Source organism: Ascaphus truei, chromosome 8 (assembly GCF_040206685.1).
Source record: "Ascaphus truei isolate aAscTru1 chromosome 8, aAscTru1.hap1, whole genome shotgun sequence".
In the NCBI taxonomy this organism is placed as follows: Eukaryota; Metazoa; Chordata; class Amphibia; order Anura; family Ascaphidae; genus Ascaphus; species Ascaphus truei.
In genome coordinates, this window is record NC_134490.1 from 37548880 (window position 1) to 37571953 (window position 23074).

Here is a 23074-nt window from a genome sequence, read left to right on the forward strand (position 1 = left end):
GTGTCTGTGTCACTATACATATGTACATTTTATGCATGTATGTGAGTCACTGAATGGTCTATCTACTAAAGTCTCCTGGAGGTAAACCAGTGCAAAAAAACAACACCAGCTTTATCCGAGTTAAGGAATCCCAATATCATCAGCGGGGAGTTTCTCCTGATCAATTTGGTGTTGATTTTGCACCGATTCTTATAGCAAGGAGATTTTAGTAAATAACTGTGTGTGTGTACTCTGTATACATAGTAAAATATTATATATATATATCAAATGGAAATATTACTGTATGCTCATTGGATGTCTAAGGCTAAGGCCCCGCTCCCTCAGTCAGCGCGCCCGTACTGCATGCAGGCAGCGCGCTGAAAGGCAATTGACCGCTACCTGCGGTCTATAGGGAGTGGTAGCCGGGGGGGCATGGTTTGAGCGGGGGGGGGGGGAGTGGTTTGAACGGAGGGCTCTCGTGCTGTCGGTCCCCCCCCCCCCCCGTCGGTATCTCCCCCCCCCCCCCCCCGTCGGTCCCTCTCTCACTCCTGGAGCCCGGAATCGGAAGGAGGATCGGAGGAGCAGAAGGGAGAAATCGGAGGGGGGGGGGGGGAATCGGAGGGGCGGGGAAATCGGATTGGATGCTGGGATCCAGCCCGTGATTGGTTCCCTTGCGTGTCACGTGACGCAACACTCGCCGAAAACATAAGCTCCTTGTAGCTCTGGCTGGCTGACGCGTCACAGCACGCAGTCAGCCACTCCTGAAGGAGCCAGCGGGGACCTCCAGACTGGAGGGAAGGGGCTGGTGGCCCGCTGTCGCGAGCGCCGCCGGACGCAGCGGGACCAAAGCCTTAGACAGGTCTGCAACCCTTGTGGCACTGTGTGCTCATTTGCATGTCATTTCCCAGAATCCCTTGCTGCAGTGGAAGTACTGTGTGCTGGGTGATAATGGTGAAAGGCGGGGTTGCAGACATGCCTAAGACATGCAAATGAGCATACAGTAATATTTCAATTTGCTATATGCTTTACTGTGGAGGGTTTTTGTCACTTTTTTTACCCACCATAACTTAACTAAACACACACACACACACACACACACACACACACACACACACACACACACACACACACACACACACACACGTCTGTTTATTAATGTTATGTGAGTCTATGCCCAAGTGAATGTCTTTGTTTGTGTCACTTTTCACATGTACATATATACGTGTATCTGAGTCAACATGTGTAACTTTAAACATGTTTGTATGTACGTCTGTGTGCATGTGTGTCAGTGTAACAATCTCTGTGTGTGTCTGTATGTATAGATGTGAGTGCCTGTGTATTACTGCATGTTTACATACGTGTGCATGTTAGAAGCAGACACAAAGCACACAGCAGCCAAGAGATTAACCGACACCGTTTATTTGCTTACTGAGATCATTTTTACAACGAGTTGGTCTGGAAACCCGGCGAGGATGAGCAGCTGGGGGGATCAGGCAGCGGGGATGAGGCCGGGTCTGTATCAGGCAGGGCATGGGGTCCATAGCAGGGGACAGAGGCACCAATATGAATGTCCAGCCTGGAATCCGCAGCCCCCACACCCTCCAGTGTCCTGACGGACTCACTAGGCCAACTGGAAACAGCTGACACAGTCACACAGAGGGTTAAACACCAGAGCGGGTTCAGTATGTCATGTAACCTGGGATCCCATCACAAACTTGTGTGAGTGTCGCTCTGTAATGCTACAGCTTCCTGCAGCCAGAAGAGCATCGCTCCAGTACAGTCTCCCGACTGCAAATCACTAATGCGAAGAACAGCGCAGGATTTAAAATAAAAAGAAAGCAGTGGGATTTTGTTCTTTGATAAATCCTATGCAGTTTGTGGGGGGACTTTTGTAGCATTTGATAGACAACCCATTGATGTTTCAGCTTTCTTGAGAGACCCCCCTCTTATCCCACAAGGGGCTGGTACTACCGACAGCCACAGGACTGATATTAGGATTGACAGTGGGAGGTGCAGGACAGGCGTAGGTGGGGGTCTCGGGGATGGTTGAGGAGAATCTCTGGAGGTACACTCAGTGGTCCTCCCCAATCATATATAAAAATGGCAGTTGCGGCATCAGTATATATTGAGCTGCAAATTCTTCTTAGAGGAGGCGGAGGTGCAGGGTGGAGCAGGACTGGACTGTTCAGTCTTTGTGGTTTTAATATTTATGGCTGTACAGGAGGGTTAGTTTGGGAGTAAGAGGAGCCCCCCCACACACACACCATGTTAGGAGGGGAAAGAGTATCGTCCTAGTTTGGGGGGGGGGGGATGTCGGGAGCTACACCACCCGTACTCTTCTAGGTTGGAGGGATAGGAGCAGCCCACATCCTGGGTTAGAGGGCTGGAGTATACAGAGACCCCTCTCCCAAGATTGGAGGGGGGGGATGAGGAGCCCCACATCAGTTTGGAGGAGGGGTGGAAGCTTCACTTCAGACTGCAGAGGCGAGATAGAAGCAGCCTACCTCTCAAACTGAGGGTGAAGGAGAAGCCCACTCCCAGGTTTGAGGGAAAGGAGAATCCCCAGGCTATGGGGAGGAGCAGACCCCCTCCCAGGCTGTGGGTAGGGGAGGGAGTTTGGAGCAGCACCCCACCCCCCTTCCCCTCGTTTACATCACACTACAACACTTGCAGCGCTGCTTCTTCAAGGTCAGATCCTGCTCCCCTCCCTTGGGTGGCCCCATGTCATTGGTCTCCGGCTTCTCCTCCTTGGGGGGGTCGGCAGGGTTCCCGTTGGGAGGGTGCTGGGTCTTCCCTGGTAGGTCCCCATCAGTGGACGGCTGGGGATCCCCATCGCCGATGACCACAAGCTCGGCCTTGATGGACTCTTCCAGACCCAGCACCTTCTTTGTCTCGTTCTCGTCCTCCACATTCTGGTAACCCATGAAGATCATGGTGACGGGGGGCTCGGGGCCCGGCGGGGTCTGCGGGGTTCGCGCCTGCAATCCAGGGATCTCCTTGCGGGGAGAGGCTCTCTGGACGGGGCTTTTATCATCAGAGATCAGGGAGATCTCGCTGAGAGTGGCCTCCTCTGCTTTGTGGATCATATCTTCCACCTCCAATGAGCTGAGCAGATGGACGGACTCATCTGGGGCACCAACCTCCGACCTCACCGCGTGCACCACTGCATGGGGAAAAGAGGAGAGAGTGTGAGAGAGAGGAAGAGTGAACAGAGGGGCAGAAGGGAGTGAGAACAGGAGACAATGAGAAGATAGGGAGCAAGAGAGGACAGAGAATGTGAGAGATGAGGCGACAGTAGGGAGAGAATGAGAAATGGGGGGGGGGAGACAGTGAGAAATGGGGGGGAGAGACTGAGAAACGGGGGGAGAGTGAAAAACGGGGGGAGAGTGAGAACGGCAGGAGGAACATAGTGAGAAATGGGGGGGAGAAAGTGATTAACAGGGAAAGAGTGAGAAACTGGCGGGGGGAGATAGTGATAAATGGGGGAAGAGAGAGTGAGGAATGGGGTGAGAGTGAGAAACGGGAGACGAGATTCTAAGAGGGAACACTGGGAGCGTAAAAGACAGACAGTGAGAAATGAAGGAGACGGAGAGAACAGAATAAAGAATAGGGAGAAAGTTAATAAAGGAGCGAGTGATAATAGACAGCTATTCAAGTCCTTCAGACAGCGACAGGGTTACAGAGATGCTACTAGAACCAGTGACAGACCCATTCAGTGGACCACTTTGGTTCCGGAAGTCCAGAGTAAACCACATGGCAGTAGATAGGCGGATGGTAACTACAGACCAGTGAGTGCGAATTTGCAGGGAGAGAAGTTACTTGTAACCCGGAGTGGGGGGTTGGGGAGGGTAACAAATGCTTAACTTCTTATCGCTAATTGTAGATCTGATTTGATTCATTCATTGTGACCCCGTGGGTTACTACCCTGGGTGTAGTAGATGCAGGGAGCAATCTTCCAACAGAAGTGCTTCGGGCAAATACAGTTGACTAATTAAAGGATAAGCCAATGTGCAATGTCATTTACACTTGTATGTATGTATAATAGTATTTATATAGTGCCAACTATGTGCACAGCGCTTTAGAACAATTCCATGTGAGGTATATAACGTGCAGTGCAAACAATGGGAATAAGTGCAACAGGTAAATGACATAAGACTAAAGGAGACCCTGCCCCGCAGAGCTTACAATCTAAGTTTATTAACTTCCACGGGATACAGTGTTAAAGTTCCTTGCAGATTGGTGAACGTACCCTTATCTACGCATGGTATTAGGGGGGTATCAGAAACCCCCTGCATCTCCTCTACTGACCCTACCTTTTCGCTCATCTTCATACACCTTGACCCCCTGCAGGAGGCGTTTTTGAGGGAGCACAGTGTTGCTGGAGAGGACTTTTGTCTCCCCTGTGACTCTGTCCTTCTCTACTGTGATCTGCACAGAGTACATGGCTGGGATAGAAACAGGACAGCGGCATTAACCCCCGCAACGCCAGCCCAGTCCCCAAACTCGCCACCCGCAGTGCTGAGAAGCAGCCAGCAGAGGCAGGCGGAGGGAAGCAGGGCTCGGAGGGAGAGCAGCAAAGCAGGGAGACAGACAGCCCTGCGGGAGGCCAGATAGAAGGTGGGGAATCACTAATCCCCTCTCTACTCTCACTTTGTCTGCACAGTGTCCAGGGGAGCAGCTTCGGGATCTGTGTACCGGCAGCAACATTCATGTTGTGATTATCAGTGCTGTGTGGCATTGTATCAGCACCATGTGTGCCATTGTATCAGTGCTGTGTAACATTTTTATCAGCACTATGTGACATTGTGTCAGTGCTGTGTACCATTGTATCTGTTCTATCTGTGTGTGTGTGTCTCACTGTGTGATATTGTATCAATACTAAGTGAACCTGAATCAGTGATGTGTGTCACTGTGTGCCATTGTATCAGTGTAATGTGACATTTTATCAGTGCTGTTTAACATTATATCATCCCGGTGTGACTTTGTCAGTGCTGTGTCACTATGTAATATTGTATACATGCAGTGTGCCATTGTATCAGTGCAGTGTCATTGCATCAATACCGAGTGACACTGTATGCCTTTGTATCAGTGCAACGTGACATTGTATCAGTGTTGTGTCACATATCAGTGCTGTGTGTTACTGTGTGACATTTTATCAGTGCAGTCTGTGTGTGAGTGACATTGTATCAGTGCTGTGTGATATTGTATCAGTACTGTGTAACAATTACATTGTATCAATACTGAGTGACACTGTATATCCCCTATGGCACTGTATCAGAGCTGTGTGACATTGTATCAATATTAGGTGTCACTATCACTTGTCTGGACTTGACATTGTTTAGTTACTGTGTGACACTATCTCAGTGCTGTGTGACAGTGTGACATTCTACAGTTACTGTAAGATACTATCAGTGCTGTATAACATTGTATCAAAATTGTGTGACACTGTGTGTGAGCAGGGACAGCCCAGCCATGCCACCATTATTGAAGCCCTGAAAGCCAAGCAGCGCCCAGCGCAGGGTGTAGTGTTGCACATCACTCTCGCCTGGCAGGGGGCGGAGCTGTGCCTTGCTCAGGGCTCTGCTCACCTGCCCTCATCATGTCTGGACTCTCTGACTTGTGAGCCGGGGACTTTGAGGCATTCTGGCCTGAGGAGAGAAGAATCATATGTTACAACCTCGCTCACAGGGACAAATCAGAGGGGTCCCCACTTCCCAGAAATGGACAAATCACACAAAGGCCAATCGGAGAAAAGACCCCCACACACACAGGGACCAATCAGAGAGAGAGCTGGACTTACCCCTGGCCATGTTCACGGGAGTCTGCAAAGTAACAAAAGGAAATTAGTGGGATCCGTGTAAAAATGCACAGTACCACTGCTTCTTATTCGCTAAGCTAGACCAACACTTTTCCCTTTAAAAAAACAGGATTTGTTTAATATGACATCTTCACTTACCTGTGGTCACAACATTATTATAGCAGGAACATTTTCCAAACAAAGCCTAAAATTGACTCCTCCGGTGTCTAAAAGGTATTTCAGGTATGATACACAGTACCACTGTTCTTTTAATGGCACTTTAGACACTGCTCCTAATCTCTAACATCGAAAACATACCGGTTTTATACACATACAGCAGAGGTGCTGCATCCATTATTGGATCTGTTTAAACGTGTTATTGTGCGATTTGCAATGCAAGTAAATGGAGCAGAAACGTGCTAAATAGCGCAATTTTGCAAACTCCCTGCGCAACTTTGGCTTTTTCCCGCACATTAATGTACAACAAATAAAAGTACCACGTGTGAGCACAGTCACGTGTCTCAGACAGGTCTGCAGCCCCGCCGTCCCCATTATCTCTTAGCATGCAATGCTTCCACTTCAGCCGGGGATTCTGGGTAATGACACGCAGATGAGCACTCGCAGTGTGTCACCTTTTGCTTCTTGTATGTATGCATGTCTTTATTTATATAGTAGTGTAAAGATTCAGTCTTGCACACCAAATGTTATATGATATAAGCAAAATACTTGCGTATTTTAGGTACCGGTGCACCTTGGTTCAGGGAAAAACCTGGTGAGACCCTGAGTATACAGAAGTGAATAGGAGATCCAGGGCACTACGGATTTTTGAAAAGAAATGTATTCTTTCAGTGGCACACACTTTTTGTGTGTGCCACTGAAAGAATACATTTCTTTTCAAAAATCCGTAGTGCCCTGGATCTCCTATTCACTTCTTTATTTATATAGTGCCATTAGTGTACATGGCGCTTCACAGCAGTAATACACGTGACAATCATATAAATAACAAATAATACAAATAACAGATCACTCGATTAAGTGCTTCAGGCATAAATGTAACATTGTGGAAGAGGAGTCCCTGGTCTGAAGAGTTTACAATCTAATTAGTAGGCAGAACGTACAGAGACAGTAGGAGGGAGTTCTGGTAAGTGCGTCTGCAGGGGGCCAAGCTTTATGTATCATGTGTTCAGAATAGCTTTGTGTCATGTGTCCATGATTATCCAGTGCTACTCATATGCTTCTTTAAGCAGATGTGTCTTAAGGTGGGTCTTAAAGGTGGATAGAGAGGGTGCTAGTCGGGTATTGAGGGGAAGGGCATTCCAGAGGTGTGGGGCAGTCAGTGAGAGGTTTAAAGTGGGAGAGGGCTTTAAATATAAAGGGGGTAGAGAGCAGAGCATCCTTGAGCAGAACGCAAGAGTCATGATGGTGCATAGCGAGAAATTAGGGCTGAGATGTAACGAGGGGCAGAAGAGTGTAAAGCTTTAAAAGTGAGGAAGAGAATTGAGTACGAGATCTGGGATTTGATAGGAAGCCAGGAGAGTGATTTCAGCAGGGGAGACACTGAGACAGATTTAGGAAAGAGTAGAGTGATTCTGGCATCAGTGTTTAGGATAGATTGTAGGGGTAACAGGTGAGAGGCAGGAAGGCCGGACAGCAGGAGGTTACAGTAGTCGAGACGGGAGAGAATGAGGGCCTAAGTCAAAGTTTTAGCAGTCGAGTAACTGAGGAAAGGGCGTATCTTTGTAATATTGCGGAGGAAAAAGCGACAGGTTTTAGATACGTTTTGAATGTTTGGGGCGAATGTGAGAGAGGAGTTGAGTGTGACCCCTGGGCAGCGTGCTTGGGCTACTGGGTGAATGATCGTAGTTCCAACAGTAATGTGGAAGGAGGTAGTAGAGCCAGGTTTGGGAGGAAATATGAGGAGCTCTGTTTTTGCCATGTTAAGTTTGAGTCGGCGGAGGGCCATCAAGGATGATATCGCAGAGAGACATTCAGAAACTTTGGTCTATACAGCAGGTGTAAGGTCAGGAGTTGAAAAGTACATTTGTGCCAGCATAGAGGTGATATTTAAACCCAAGAGATGTGATTAGGTCACCTAGAGAGAGTGTGTAAAGAGACGAGGTCCCAGGACAGAGCCCTGAGGTATGCCTACACAGAGATCAATAGAGGTGGAAGAGGTGTTAGCAAAAGAGATACTGAAAGTACGATGGGAGAGGTAAGATGAGATCCAGGATAAAGCTTTGTTCCGAATACCAAAAGTATGGAGAATGTGAAGGAGAAGAGGGTGGTCCACAATGTCAAATGCTGCAGAGAGGTCGAGTAATATGAGCAGAGTGTAATGACCTCAGTCTTTGGCAGCGTGGAGGTCATTAGATATTTTAGTGAGGGCTGTTTCAGTCGAGTGAGCAGTGCGGAAGCCAGATTGTAGAGGGTCTAGGGAGAATAGGTGTTGAGAAAGTGGAGCAAGCGAGAGAATACAAGACGTTCAAGGAGTTTAGAGGCAAAAGGCAGGAGAGAGACGGGTCGATAGTTAGAAAGACAGGTAGGGTCAAGCTTGCTGTTTTTGAGTAATGGTATAACTGTTGCATGTTTGAAGGAGGATGGAAAGGTGCCGGAGTAGAGGGAGGAGTTAAAAAATCTGTGTGAGCGTAGGGATTATAGTAGGTGCAAGAGGTTTTAGGAGATGGGAGTGAATGGGGTCAAGAAGGCATGTTGTAGAGGGAGAAGAGGAGTTCAGCAGTGACACATCCTTCCCTGAGATAGCGGAAAAAGAGTCAAGGAAGGCAGGAGGAGAGTTAGGAAGCAGTGTAAGATGGGGGGAAGAAACAGACGGGATGTTCTGACGTATGGATTCCACCTTTTCCTTAAAATAGTCATCAAAATCCTGAGGTGAGATGGTGGAAGAAGAAGAGGCAGCTGAGGGTGGTGTGAGTAGAGAGTCAAAGACAGAGAAGAGTCGTCGTGGGTTAGACTTGGGTGTGTTGATTAGTGAAGAAAAGTAGGTTTGTTTAGCGTGAGAGAGGGCAGAGATGAAACAGGACAGCATAAATTTGTAGTGAAGGAAGTCTGCAAGAGTGTGAGATTTCCTCCAGAGGCGTTCAGAGGAACGAGTGGAGGAACGCAGCATGCACGTGTGGGAATTTAGTCAGGGTCTGGGGTTAGAAAGGCGAGGACGGCAGAGATGGAGCGGGGCATGTAGATTGAGAGAGGAGGATAAGGCAGAGTTGTAGTTCCTGACCAGGATGTCTGGAACAGAACTGAGAGAGGAGAGGGAGGAGCGTAAAGTGGAATCAAAGGCTGGTATGTTAATAGAGCACAGTTCTCTGCAGAAGTGAGGGGGAGATGGAGATGGAGAAAATTAGGTGATTGTCAGAGAGAGGAAAGGGGGAAATGGAGAAATCAGAGAGAGAAAAGTTTTTAGTGAAAACCAAGTCTAGGTAGTAGCCATCCTTGTGGGTGCTGGCTTCAGTCCACTGGTGAAGGCCAAAAGAAGAGGTTAGAGAGAGAAAGCGGGAAGCCCAAGGGAGAGAGGGGTCATCAATGTGGCAGTTGAACTCCCAAAGGAGAAGAACAGGGGAGTCTGAGGCGAGAAAGAAAGAGAACCAGGATTCAAAGTGAGACAGAAAGGCAGAGGGGGGATGTCTAGAGGTAGGTGGGCGATTGATGACCGCCACGTGGAAGGGGAGGAGGAGAGAAGATCTGGACAGTGTGAGCCTCAAAGGACGGAAAAGCAAGAGACAGAGAAATAGGAAGGGTTCGGTAACGGCAGAGAGAGGAGAGGAGGAGCACCACGCCATTGTCCATTATAACAAGGAGCCCTATAAGCTTATGCCTGCCGTATTACACAGCTTTTCAGCACAGCCTGGGTTAAAGAAGTGCAAAGCCAGTAACCCTACTCACCGAGAGGACAGTTATTTCGACATTTTGGGTCACATCAGTGTGAGGTTGGTTACTGGGAGTGGCGCTATATAAACTGTATATAAAATGTAATTATAAAGCTAAAAAGATATTTCATGCCTCTGGGTGCAGTACCACCTAGAGCCACCAGGAGGAGATGCGCTTCCACTCATCCCGATCAGAAGCCCTGAGACCCCCACCCAATCAGACACACATACAGGGAGTGATCTTGGTGTGTATTATGCAGGACACGGACACACTTTACAGGATAAATCGAAGTTAAAAATGCAGCTCCAGGCAGGGAAAGTCAGTTCCAAAATGCCATTTTTTCTGTTCTCTATTTGTGTATATATATATATATATATATATATATATTTTTTTTTTTTAAAGGCGATTCTGTCTTTGAAGTGAGGAGTGTCACCTTACCTCTCTGCGCCTCAAACAGCAAACTATTTGATTGGAAGCTCTTCAGGGCAGGGACACAATAGCATAACTTTATGTGTACAACCCTGCTATACACATGCATATATATGTCAATATACACATAAAAAAAGATTAGGGTTGCAGACCTGTCTAAGACATGCAAATGAGCACACAGTAATATTTCCATTTGATATATATATATATATATATATATATATGTAGAGGTATCAGTACCGTGTTAGCCGAGCTTAAATAATCAAAAAATAAATAGATGATACCGTTCTGTGGCTAACGAAATGCTTTTATTTGTGCGAGCTTTCGAGATACACTGATCTCTTCTTCCGGCGATGTTACAATGAATGAAGCAAGGATTACTTAAAAACAGTGTCTCTTGGAATGTTATCTGTGCTGGTCCTTCCCCAGTGCTAACCGCTAAGGCAATGAAGGGGTTAACCAGCCGTGCCAGGTTTATTGTGGGTAGCGGGAGTGGGTGAAGGGGGTATTTGGCCCTTGGTGGCTGTTTAGGGCTTGCGGGGGGGTTGCGGTTGAACTTGACCCCTTCATGACCTTAGCGGTTAATATCAAGACGCAAAGTGGGCTCTATAAAGATGGCGGCGACACTGGCACCCGATGACACATACCGGGGCCTGTAACTCGGGAAGCAGGGGGTCCCTGATCCACAAATCAATGCGGTTCAGCTCAGGGGATCCCCTGCTCCCGTACACTATTATTAAAAATACATTAATGCTGCTTCATTACCATAGCAGATAGCCGCAAAGGTAAGGAATGATTGTTTATTTATATGTGTGTTTTACTCATAGTGTAGATGTGCAGAGGGTCTCCGGAGCTGAACCGCTTTGGTTTTAGGTCCGGGGACCCCCTGCTTCCTGAGATACAGGCCACTTTAGGGGGTGCCGGTATCCCTCTGCTTTGTTTACATTCCGCGGTCACTTGATCGGGACATTTAAATGCAGAGGGATACCGGCACCTCATAAAGGGGCCTGTATCTCGGGAAGCAGGGGGTCCCCAGACCTAAAACCAATGCGGTTCAGCTCCGGAGACCCCCTGCACATCTACACTATGAATAAAAATTGTTTAGAAAGATTTTTTATTTTGCCGATGTTTGCGCAGAGTGAGTGGCGAATCTCTCTCTGCTGACATCTCGGCAGGGGACGGCGTATCGCCAGGCTATCGTAAGACAGACTTTCTCGCCACCGGCTACTCGGCGTTTTGCTTTCGCAGTGATTCGCCAGGTATTCGGCCCTTCCTGAATACTGCAAGGGCAAATCGCCAAAATCATGCCGATATTGAACCCCTGCCGAGAGCACTTTTGCGGCGCTTACTGCATGAGGCCCTAAGTCCCGGTCAGGGTAAAACTCTTCCATAGCGTTCCCTGCACCTAGGAAAGTCTCGTTTTTGACCCCAGTCCCAAAGTAAGTGTATCTTTTTGTCTGTATTTTGTGTTCCATTGTGTGTAAGCGAATTTATGCCGAATAAATTACACATTATTTCATTACCTTGTTTTGCTCAATGAATGATCCTGATAAAAAGGTGGAAATAACCTGGTCTCCCGTGACAGGCTTATTTACTTGAGAAAGCTCGCACAAATAAAAGCATTATGTTAGCAACAGAACGGTATTGTCTATTCGTTTTTGATTATTAAGCTCGGTTAACACGGTACAGATACCTGTACTATATATAACTATATATATAAAACTATATATATATATATATATATATATATATATATATATATATATTCCTTATCAAGTTTCCCTATTACATTGTTTCTCTGTTGCTGCTGGATGACATGCACCCTTCTTCAGCACTGAGCAGGTTAAACACATGACTTGACTGTGCCGGGCCCCTGACCTTGTGGCCCCTGGTCTCTTGGCCCTGTGGCGCCGTCGGGACTGGCTCCTCTGCCAAGCTCTCTTTGGTGGATGCGCTCGACATCCCGTTCTCTAGAAGCTCCAGTTCTATCTCCAGACTGTGGAGGAGGGCAAAAGAGGGGGCGAGGGTGGCAGTGTGATACAGAAGGACAGGTCTCTGTAGGACCCTCCCTACAGCACAGGAAGCGTTAACTCCCATTCAATGCCATGTGGTATCTTGCAACACACATATACACACACACACACACACACACACATACAGTACACTGTGCATATCGAGGTATGTATGTATATATAGACACAACCACGCCCTGGTATGCAATATATATATATATGTGTATATTTATATAGATAGTGTCTGCACACACACACACACACACACACAGACACACAAACACACATTTAAAAAGTAAAGGTGGCAAAGAGGCGACAGCACTCAGCTCGTATCTAAAAACAATAGTTGTATTGGGAATATTAGCACATATGACCAACGTTTCGATCCGCACAGGGGGATCTTCCTCAGGGGGGGTGCAGCGGACAAGTGAAAGCCAGTAACATATATACCCACCACCCTAGTGACATAAACCACACCCAGTAATTGAAAACAGACAAATCGCGCGAAAATGCAGGTAAATAACATAATTACTGTAGCTAAGACCAGCATCAATCGTGTTGGTAACGTTTGCTCTATCATTTTTACGGTACAAGCACCAGTCTATTAGTGTCGGATAATATATATATATATATATATATATATATATATATATATATATATATATATATATATATATATATATATATATATATATATATATATATATATATATATATATATATATATATATATATATATATATATATATAGTGGTGTGAAAAAGAAAGTATACCCTCTTTGAATTCTATGGTTTTACATATCAGGACATAATAACAATCACCTGTTCCTTAGCAAGTCATAAAATTAGGTAAATACAACCTCAGATGAACAACAGCACATGACATATTACACTGTGTCATGATTTATTTAACAGAAATAAAGCCAAAATGGAGAAGCCATGTGTGAAAAACTAAGTACACCTTATGATTCAATAGCTTGTAGAACCACCTTTATCAGCAATAACTTGAAGTAATCGTTTTCTGTATGACTTTATCAGTCTCTCACATCATTGTGGATGAATTTTGGCCCACTCTTCTTTACATCGTTGCTTCAGTTCATTGAGGTTTGTGGGCATACTGTATGTTTATGCACAGCTCTCTTAAGGTCCAGCCACAGCATTTCAATCGGGTTGAAGTCTGGACTTTGACTGGGCCATTGCAACACCTTGATTCTTTTCTTTTTCAGCCATTCTGTTGTAGATTTGCTGGTGTGCTTGGGATCATTGTCCTGCTACATGACCCAATTTAGGCCAACCTTTAGCTGTAGGACAGATGGCCTCACATTTGACTCTAGAATACTTTGGTATACAGAGGAGTTCATGGTCGACTCAATGACTGCAAGGTTCCCAGGTCCTGTGGCTGCAAAACAAGCCCAAATCATCACCCCTCCACCACCGTGCTTGACAGTTGGTATGAGGTGTTTGTGCTGATATGCTGAAATGTGGCGCTGTGCATTATGGCCAAACATCTCCACTTTGTTCTCGTATGTCCAAAGGACATTGTTCCAGAAGTCTTGTGGTTTGTTCAGATGCAATTTTGCAAACCTAAGCCGTGCTGCCATGTTCTTTTTAGAGAGAAGAGGCTTTCTCCTGGCAACCCTTCCAAACAAACCATACTTGTTCAGTCTTTTTCTAATTGTAAGGTCATGAACTATAACATTTAACATGCTAACTGAGGCCTGTAGAGTCTGAGATGTAACTCTTGTTTTTTTTTGCAATTTCTCTGAGCATTGCACGTTCTGACCTTGGGGTGAATTTGTTGGGAGGTCCACTCCTGGGAAGATTGGCAACTGTCTTGAATGTTTTCCACTTTTGAATAATCTTTCTCACTGTAAAATGATGGACTTTAAATTGTTTGGAAATGGCCTTATAACCCTTCCCAGATTGATGGGCACCAACAATTGCTTCTCTAAGATCATTGCTGATGTCTTTCCTCCTTGGCATTGTGTTAACACACACCTGAATGCTCCAGACCAGCAAACTGCTAAAACTTCGGCTTTCATAGAGGTGGTAACACTTGCTGATGATCAATTAATCAAGGGCATTTGATTAGCAGCACCTGTCTGCTACTTAGCATCTTAATTCCTATGGAAGCAGTAAGGGCGTACTTAGTTTCACACATAGCTTCTCCATTTTCGCTTTTTTTTTTTTTTAAATCATGACACGGTGTAATATGTCATGTGCTGTTGTTCATCTGAGGTTGTAATTACCTAATTTTAAGTCCTACTAAGGAACAGATGATTGTTATTATGTCCTGATATGTAAAACCATAGAATTCAAAGAGGGTGTACTTTCTTTTTCACACCACTGTATGTGTGTGTATATATATATATATATATATATATATATATAGTGTTCGACAAACTTATACATTTGCATGCCCCGGGCGAGTGGATTTAACATCGTGGCGAGCTCCTATTGGCCCAAGCAGCACACGTGTGGTACTAGGTGGCGAGTAGATTTTTTTGTTCGGCGAGTAGATTTTTTGGTGATTTGTCGACCAGTGTGTGTGTGTGTGTGTGTGTGTGTGTGTGTGTGTGTGTGTGTGTGTGTATGTATATATATATATATATACATATATTTACATATATATATATATACACACATACACACACACACACACACACACACACACACACACACACACACACACACTAAACATACAGCTATAAGGTGTATATAGAAAATATAGACTATTCAATGTGTATGTATGTATGTATGTATCTATGTATGTATGTATGTATGTATCTATATATATGGCGATGCTATGCTCCCCGCTCCACCCCGTACCTCTGAATTGTCTCTTCAAGCTCCTGGGTCCTCTCCTTGTCCTCCTGCATCTGCCTCCGAGTGGCTTCTTCCTCCTCAGGGGTGGGAGCCGGAGCCCCCTCCAGCAGCCACCGTTCTCTCAGGGCCTTGGACTGAGGAGAAACCTCTGTGCAGTTACAATGGTACACGGGGCAGTTACACAGGGCAGTTACAATGGTAAACGGGGCACTTACACAGGGCAGTAACAATGGTACACGGGGCACTTACACAGGGCAGTTACAATGGTACACGGGGCAGTTACACAGGGCAGTTACAATGGTACACGGGGCAGTTACACAGGGCAGTTACAATGGTACACGGGGCAGTTACACAGAGCAGTTACAATAGTACACGGGGCAGTTACACAGGGCAGTTACAATGGTACACGGGGCAGTTACAATGGTACACGGGGCACTTACAATGGTACATGGGGCAGGTACACTGTAGCATGGGGCAGATACACATGGCAGTTACAATGTAACACAGGCAGGTACTCTGTAACACGGGGCAGATACACGGGGCAGTTACAATGTAACATGGGGCAGGTACACTAACACGGGGCTGTTACAATGTAACATGGGGCAGGTACACTGTAACGCGGGGCAGTTACAATGTAACATGGGGCAGGTACACTGTAATGCGGGGCTGTTACAATGTAACATGGGGCAGGTACACTGTAACGCGGGGCAGTTACAATGTAACATGGGGCAGGTACACTGTAACGCGGGGCAGTTACAATGTAACATGGGGCAGGTACACTGTAACGCGGGGCAGTTACAATGTAAGGCTTGTAATATATTGCGCGCACGGCGTTGCATGTTGCGCGCGTTGAGTGTCTATAGGGCAAGTGGTGATGTGCCCGGCTAGGAGGCGTGGCTATGATGTCACAGCGTTAGGCCGCACTATGATTGGCTCACAGCATCATGTGGCACGGGAACAGTGTGAAAATACAAATTTCTTGTATTTGCTCCGATCTGCAGCGCCAACGCTCACAGCAAGCGCGCACGTCTCTAACTATAGCAACGTCAGGCTCACACAGGCAATTATCACTGATGTGCGCACGGTAGCGCACGCACTATATTACAGGCTTTACAGGGGGCAGATACACAGGGCAGTTACACTGTAATGGGACAGTGTAGAGGGGTGTTGGCTGTGGTTTTGGTGCTGGAATTCAATACATACAATTTCTGGGTTCAATTCCCACACTTTGTGTGAAATAATGTTATCCTTTGAGCTTCTTGAATAGGGGCCATATACACTGAGGGTAACCCAACCCCTGCAATGATTCTGGACAAGGAGAGTGAAGGATTAGTGTGTCAGATTCACCTTGAGATGCTGCAGCTGTCTTCTGTCATCCTCCAACTGCCGTCTTTTATTCTCCATCTCCCCCTGACGCCTCCGCTTCTCCTGAGAGAAGAGTGAGTGTGTTAAGCTGCGTCCAGAGTGCAGGAGACGGCGCGAGCTACGTAGCACAAACACTATTACGCCAATGCATTTGTGCATAGTGCACACATGCGCGACGGGGAGACCGGCGCCTCGCGCTAGAAACCAGTTTGTTTTCCCCGCACGACGGCCACGTGAGCGGTACGCCCAATGAGGGCGAACCAGCTCCGTGATGTCACGGCCGCGCCCCCCAACACGCCTCCCTGTCGCCTCTGCTTGCAGGACAGGAAATCGCCGAGGAGCGCAGAGGCGGGTGCGTTCCACTATAGCCCAGGCCTAAGTGCGCTTCTGAATTAAAGCAACAATACTACTCCCCCCCTCCCCCCCATTTGTTTTATTTTCTAACCCTAATACATGTGAACATGTATAATTCTACATTCTTACCTTTGCTGCCCCTGTTATAAATCTGTAAAAATCCTGATTGTGTGTCTAACCAAATGTCCGCCTTCAGTCTGTGAAATGCTGCAGCTTATGTGTAACATTGTATTACGAAGTGTAATACATTATTGTTTCAGCTTTCAGGGTAATAGAAAGTCTGCTGTTTGGAACACAGCAACAGATGTTTGTGATACTTTGTTGCCAAAGGGCAGAGCTAAAAAAAAAGTGTGTGTTTCGGGGCCTTTTTCAAAAGAGGAAATGGATATGGCTTGCTAAATGGTTGCTTTAGCACCCAAAGGATGGTCAGTACATTAAAAAAAATTATTACAAATGGCATTAGGAGTTAAAAAAAAAATGCAGACAGTATTATCTAATACTACAGAACTGATATATATATATTTTAAAAACCATAGGATTTTTCACTTTTTGCTGCTTTAAGGTGTCTTTTGAAGTGTGGCTGTAGTAACATATCGGAGTGTGTTTGTGTTCTAGTGTTAAAATGTTTTCATGTGTTCTGTGAGTGTAGTTGTGCAGTTACAGGTGTGAATGAGTGCGAATTCATATGACACATAACTATTTCCACACACGCATGAACACATACTCACACACACGCTTACCGCTATGATCTGCAGCCTCTCCTGTTGACTTTGCGACTCGCTGATCCTGTAACATAAAAATGAGGATTTACCAAAACATGATCTGTCACCCTATTCCTGCCGCCGGCCGCCCTAACCAGCCCCAATCTGTCACGCAAACTTGCCAATAAATAGGAAGTAGGGAAGAAGCAGGTAACTACAGGCCAGTAAGCCTGACATCTACAGCCAATGAATGAAAGAAAGAATAGCTGACGATCTAAAATCCAGCAACTTACAAGGTCTCAGGCAAAATGGTAAATGATTGAAGGTAGATTGCATTCAACGTCAATTTAATACCAAAAAGTGCAAAATCAGCTGCTTGCGGCGCACAGATCCCAAGGCAGAATACAGGAATAATGGTGCTTATAAAGTCAGCTACTACAGAGGAGAGGGATTGGGAGTCATTATATCAGCTGACTTCAGAGTAGGCAATGGGAAAAGCCAGCAGGGCAATAGGTTGTATAGGGAGAGGTATTAGCAGCAGGGAGGGGTGGTGATGACACTGTATAAATCATTGGTAAGACTTTGTCTAGGGCAGGGGTGCGCAAACTGGGGGGACGCAAGATTTTCTAGGGGGGGTGCGGCGGTTACAGAGGCCCGGCGCCCTTCCCCAAGTCATTTAAATTAAATGCCGGGGGAGGCGCGAGGCCTCGGTAACATCCCTTACCTGCTGCCAGCCGGCTCTTCGGTGACGCGTCGCCATGGCAACGTGGCGTCAAATGACGCTGCGGGGTCACGTGGCATCACGTCACATGATCCACGGCGTCATTTGGCACCGGGTCGTGGGGGGGGGCACGAATGCTGGAGCTGCGAGGCAGTGGGGCGCATGTCAAAAACTTTGCGCATCCCTGGCCTAAAGTACTGTGTCATCCTCCAACTGTACCTATTTACAGGCATTGTACCTATTAAACCCACCTGTACTTCTGTACCTATTCATGGCTGTGTGTGAGAGCTCTGAGCATTCAACTAAGCACATCAGCTTGAAGATTGCTGGCTGATGTGATAAACGACCATTGTATCAGTGCTGTGTGTCACTGTGTGCCATTGTATCAGTGTAATGTGACATTGTATCAGTGCTGTGTCACTGTGTGCCATTGTATCAGTGCTGTGTCTCACTGTGTGACATTGTTTCAGTGCTGTGTCACAGTGTGCCATTGTATCAGTGTTATGTGACATTGTATCAGTGCTGTGTCACTGTGTGACATTGTTTCAGTGCTGTGTCTCACTGTGTGACATTGTATCAGTGTAATGTGATATTGTATCAGTGCTGTGTGTCACTGTGTGCCATTGTATCAGTGTTGTGTCTCACTGTGTGCCATTGTATCAGTGCTGTGCGTCACTGTGTGCCATTGTATCAGTGTAATGTGACATTGTATTAGTGTAATGTGATATTGTATCAGTGCTGTGTCTCACTGTGTGACATTGTTTCAGTGTTGTGTCTCACTGTGTGCCATTGTATCAGTGTAATGTGACATTGTATTAGTGTAATGTGGCATTGTATCAGTGTTGTTTCTCACTGTGTGCCATTGTATCAGTGCTGTGCGTCACTGTGTGCCATTGTATCAGTGTAATGTGACATTGGGGGTCATGCAGTAAGCGGCGGAAAGGCACTTCTCGCCCGTTTCACGCCAAAAATGCATACCCCTATTCAGTAAGGGGCGAAAACTTGGCGAATTCAAACCCTGGCGAATGCCATTTTCTGCTGCTTAGTGCATAGACCCCATTGTATCAGTGTAATGTGACATTGTATCACTGCTGTGTAACATTATATCAGCCCTGTGTTTTTGTATTTTTTTTAGAAACAAGTATATATACTAAATAATTCCAGAAATAACAGTGTTTCGTTTTAGTAAAAATAATATTTGCTTCTAATAAATTGCATGTTATGGGGCCTCCATATAAAATTACCACCTGTCAGCACATTCACATGTCTCAGACAGGTCTGCAACCCTGCCTTTCCCCATTATCTCTTAGCATACACTGCAGACAGGGATTCTGGGTAATGACATGCAAATGAACACACAGTGGCCCACTTGCGACCTCCATAGGACGTGAGAGGAGGATAAGAGAGGGAGAGAGTAACAGAGTGCTCACCACAAACAAGGCGTGACCGAAGGGCCGAGGTGGGGATTTCATATAACACCAACCCACAGCCACGTCGGTGCGCCTGGAGTGTAGATTGGTCGAGGTAGCCGGGTCGGGGAAGGAGAGGTCTGGATGGTCAGTAAGACTTACCAAGGTCGGTGTAGGAGAATAGCGGATGGTAGGAGGTACTTAGCTATGGTCTGGATTGGAGAGAGGCGGATTGTCGTAGTACTTTAGCCGAGGTCAGTGTTGGAGAGGAGCGGATCGTCGAGGAGCTAGCCGGGGTCAGGATGGAGAGGTGCAGATGGTCGTACGTAGCTGAGGTCAGGAGAACAGAAGAGCGGAGTCCGGAGGAAAAGCTATGGTCAGGAACAAGGATCTGGAGACACAACAAGACTGTGGAGGTAGGACAGCAGTGAACACTTCGCTAGCGGGAAGGTTTATGCTCAGTCGATGAACCAGTGAAATGGCTGAGCATATAAGGCAAACAGGAACCAAAGAGAACAAGGCAAGAGGAGGTGCATCAGGAACGCTTGCTGCGATTGGTGCAGGGGACAGGATGTGGGAGGGCTTACAGAAGGAGGCTGGTGACGCGGTACCTACACACCTAGAGTGCACGTCCAGCAAGTTCGTGATGTGCTGATGATGCCCCCGCACGGGCGCAACCAGGAGGCGGGACCGGAGGCGGGACCGGAGGGCTTGGTATAAACTTCCGTGAGTGATGCGCGCCCGTAGTCCGACGGCTGATAAATGGCCCAGGTGACGCGCCACAGGAGGCGGCGGAAGCGGAGCACCTGAGGCCTGGGCCGAGGTAAGGAGGAGGTGCGCTGAGGGTAGCGGGGCTCTTTACAGAGAGGAGAAGGTGGAGCGAAAGGATGGAGGGGGAGAGTCGGATCAGAGAGAGGGCGAGAGAGAGAAGAATGGGGAGAGATAGCGAGGAAGAGGGTGGGGATAGAGATAGAAAGGGGAGGGTGGGAGGGAGAGGGGAATATGGCGGACAGAGAAAGAGAAGGCTGGAGGATGGAGCAGGGAGAAAGGAGGGCTGTAGGGAGAGAGAGAGGAGGAAGATGGGCAAGAGAGAGGGGGATGGGTGAGAGAGAAATGGGGAAGAGAGAGGAGGATGGGGGAGAGAGCGGAAGTAGGGGAAAGGAGAGAGGAGGATGGACGGGAGAGAGGAGGATGGGATCAGAGAGGAGGTGGAGGGAAAGATCGGAGAATGGTGAAGGAGTGGGAGAGAAAGGAAAGGATGGGAGAGAGAAAGGCGGATAGGGGAAATAGGAGGGAAGGAGGAGACAGAGTAGAGGATGAGAAGAGAGAGGAGGGAGGGGGGACGGGGGGAGAGGAGGGAGGAGTATGAGGGGAGGGGGATAGGGGGAAATATGAGGGAAGGAGGAGACAGAGGCGGATGAGGAGAGAGGGGGGAGAGAGCATGGAGAGGGGCAGGGGAGAGAGGACGATCAGAGAGAGGGAGAGAGAGAGAGGAGGGTGGGGGGGAGAGAAGTAGAGACATGGGGGGACCTTTCTGGTACTGTTCCTGCGCCATGCAACACTAAATTGTTTCACTGGAGTGACACGCTAAGCACTTTCTGTTATAGGATTTGGCCCAACAAATATTTTCTAGCAGGGTAGAGTAAGGTTGGCAACTGTTGTGCTAGAACAAGAGGTCACGCTCTGACAGTGAAAGGTGGGAAGCTCAGGGGAGATGTGAAGAAGTCCTTCTTCATGGAAAGGCCCGGTGGATTCATGGAATGGTCTCTCAGAGTTGGTAGAAGCTAATACACTAAGGGAATTCAAAAAGACTTGGGGCGCACATAACCTTGAATCTAAAAAAAAAAAAGCCAAGGATCAAGAAGGGTCTGAGATTTTGCAGCAGATCGGAGAACAGGCGGTGATTCATATCTGGCGTCAAATTTCTCCGTTTTATAAAAACAACCCATCTCAGGATGTCACAACTTTAAATATAGCAAAAGAAAGCGTCAAGGATGCAATCGAACGGCTTATTAATAAATCGGACACATGACACTGTTCAGATTCTTTCATGCATTAATTATAAATACATTCATATGGAAAATCAGAGCCATGTGGAACCCATTGGGATCGTCTGTGTTTGAGAGAGTCTGGGGGGGGGAGGGCGTTGTCACCCAGGGCCACTGACAGGGGGGGGAGAGCTGGGACAGTGTCCCGGTGGCTGCGGGGGGCCTGGCCGGTGCTGAAAGTTGGGCCCGGTCAGAGATGGGGGCCAAACTTCTTTGCCCGGCTGCCGATTCTCTCTTTGCCATCGGACCCCGGCTTTTCCCACACCGATACGGGCCTCCCTCACTGTCCCACGCCGATCCTCTAATGCCAGCACATGCCGAGCCTCTCTCTGACGTCGATGCGTGCCGGAAGCCGGACCCAGCTTTCGGCGTGCACCGGCATGAGAGAGAGGCTTGGCGCGGGACAGTGAGGGAGGCCCGCATCAGCGTGGGAAAGCCGAGGCCCGATGGCAACGAGAGGACCGGCAGCCGGGCAAAGAATTTCAGGCTGGCCAGAGGTTGGGTCCAACTGCTTTGTCTGGCCGCCAGGCCCCTGGCTCTCCCCAGCTGCGGGCCTCCCTCACTGTCCCGCTCAGGGCCTCTCTCTGACGTTGGCACGCTCTTCCGACATGAGAGAGAGAGGCCCGGCACAGGAGAGTGGGAGAGTGGGAGAGTGGGAGAGTGGGAGAGCCGGGGCCTGAGACCATCCCCAAGGTAAGTCTGTGTGTTGTATATATTTTGGGGGGGGGGGGTGTTTGTATGTATTTGGGGGGTGGGCGTTTATATGTATTTTGGGGACGGGGTTATATGTATTTGAGGGGTGTTTTTTTGTATGTATTTGGGAGTGGGTGGGGTTTGTATGTATTTAGGGGGTGGGGGGTTATATGTATTTGGGGGGTGTTTTTATGTATTTGGGGGGTGTTTTTATGTATTTGGGGGGGTGTTTTTATGTATTTGTGGGGTGGGGGGTTGTTTGTATTGGGGGGTGTTTTTATGTATTTGGGGGGTGGGGGGTTGTATGTATTTGGGGGGGGTATTTGTATATATTTGGGTGGGTGGGGGTTGTATGTATTTGGGGGTGGAAGGGGTTTTATGTATTTGGGGGGTGTTTGTATATATTTGGGGGGTGGGGTTGTATGTATTTGGGAGGTGGGGGGTATGTATTTTGGGGTGGAGTTTTTTTATGTGGGCCATTTTTTTGTATGTATTTGGGGGGGTATTTGTATATATTTGGGTGGGTGGGGGTTGTATGTATTTGTGGGTGGAAGGGGTTTTATGTATTTGGGGGGTGTTTGTATATATTTGGGGTGGGGTTGTATGTATTTGGGAGGTGGGGGGTATGTATTTTGGGGTGGAGTTTTTTTTATGTGGGGCATTTTTTTGTATGTATTTGGGGGTGGGGGGTTGTATGTATTTGGGGGTGTTTTTTTTGGGGGGGGGGTTGGTGTGTAATTATTGTGGGGGGGGGGGTTGTGTGTGTGGCCAGGGGCAGGAGGGAATGAGTGTGAGGAGGGGGGATTAAGTGAGAGGGGGGGAAATACAGATGAAGGGAGCAAAGGAAAGAGACAGGATT

General features: G+C 47.4%; 1 protein-coding gene across 4 annotated transcripts in view; it reads right to left on the minus strand.

Moving 5' to 3' along the window:
- Positions 1-1380: 1380 nt before the first annotated feature.
- Positions 1381-23074, minus strand: part of PALM (paralemmin) — a 45968-nt gene continuing 24274 nt past the window's right edge. For 2 of the 4 annotated variants that reach the window (XM_075611490.1, XM_075611492.1), the window contains exons 2-9: positions 17384-17429; positions 16272-16352; positions 14928-15058; positions 11966-12083; positions 5780-5801; positions 5568-5627; positions 4293-4424; positions 1381-3142 (exon numbers count right to left, since the gene is read on the minus strand). In XM_075611490.1, the coding sequence (XP_075467605.1) occupies positions 2628-3142; positions 4293-4424; positions 5568-5627; positions 5780-5801; positions 11966-12083; positions 14928-15058; positions 16272-16352; positions 17384-17429 (1105 nt within the window). In that variant the 3' untranslated portion in view covers positions 1381-2627. Of the gene's footprint in view, positions 3143-4292; positions 4425-5567; positions 5628-5779; positions 5802-11965; positions 12084-14927; positions 15059-16271; positions 16353-17383; positions 17430-18068; positions 18640-23074 lie in introns of those variants that run through there. The other 2 variants (XM_075611489.1, XM_075611491.1) reach the window with 2 other exon arrangements.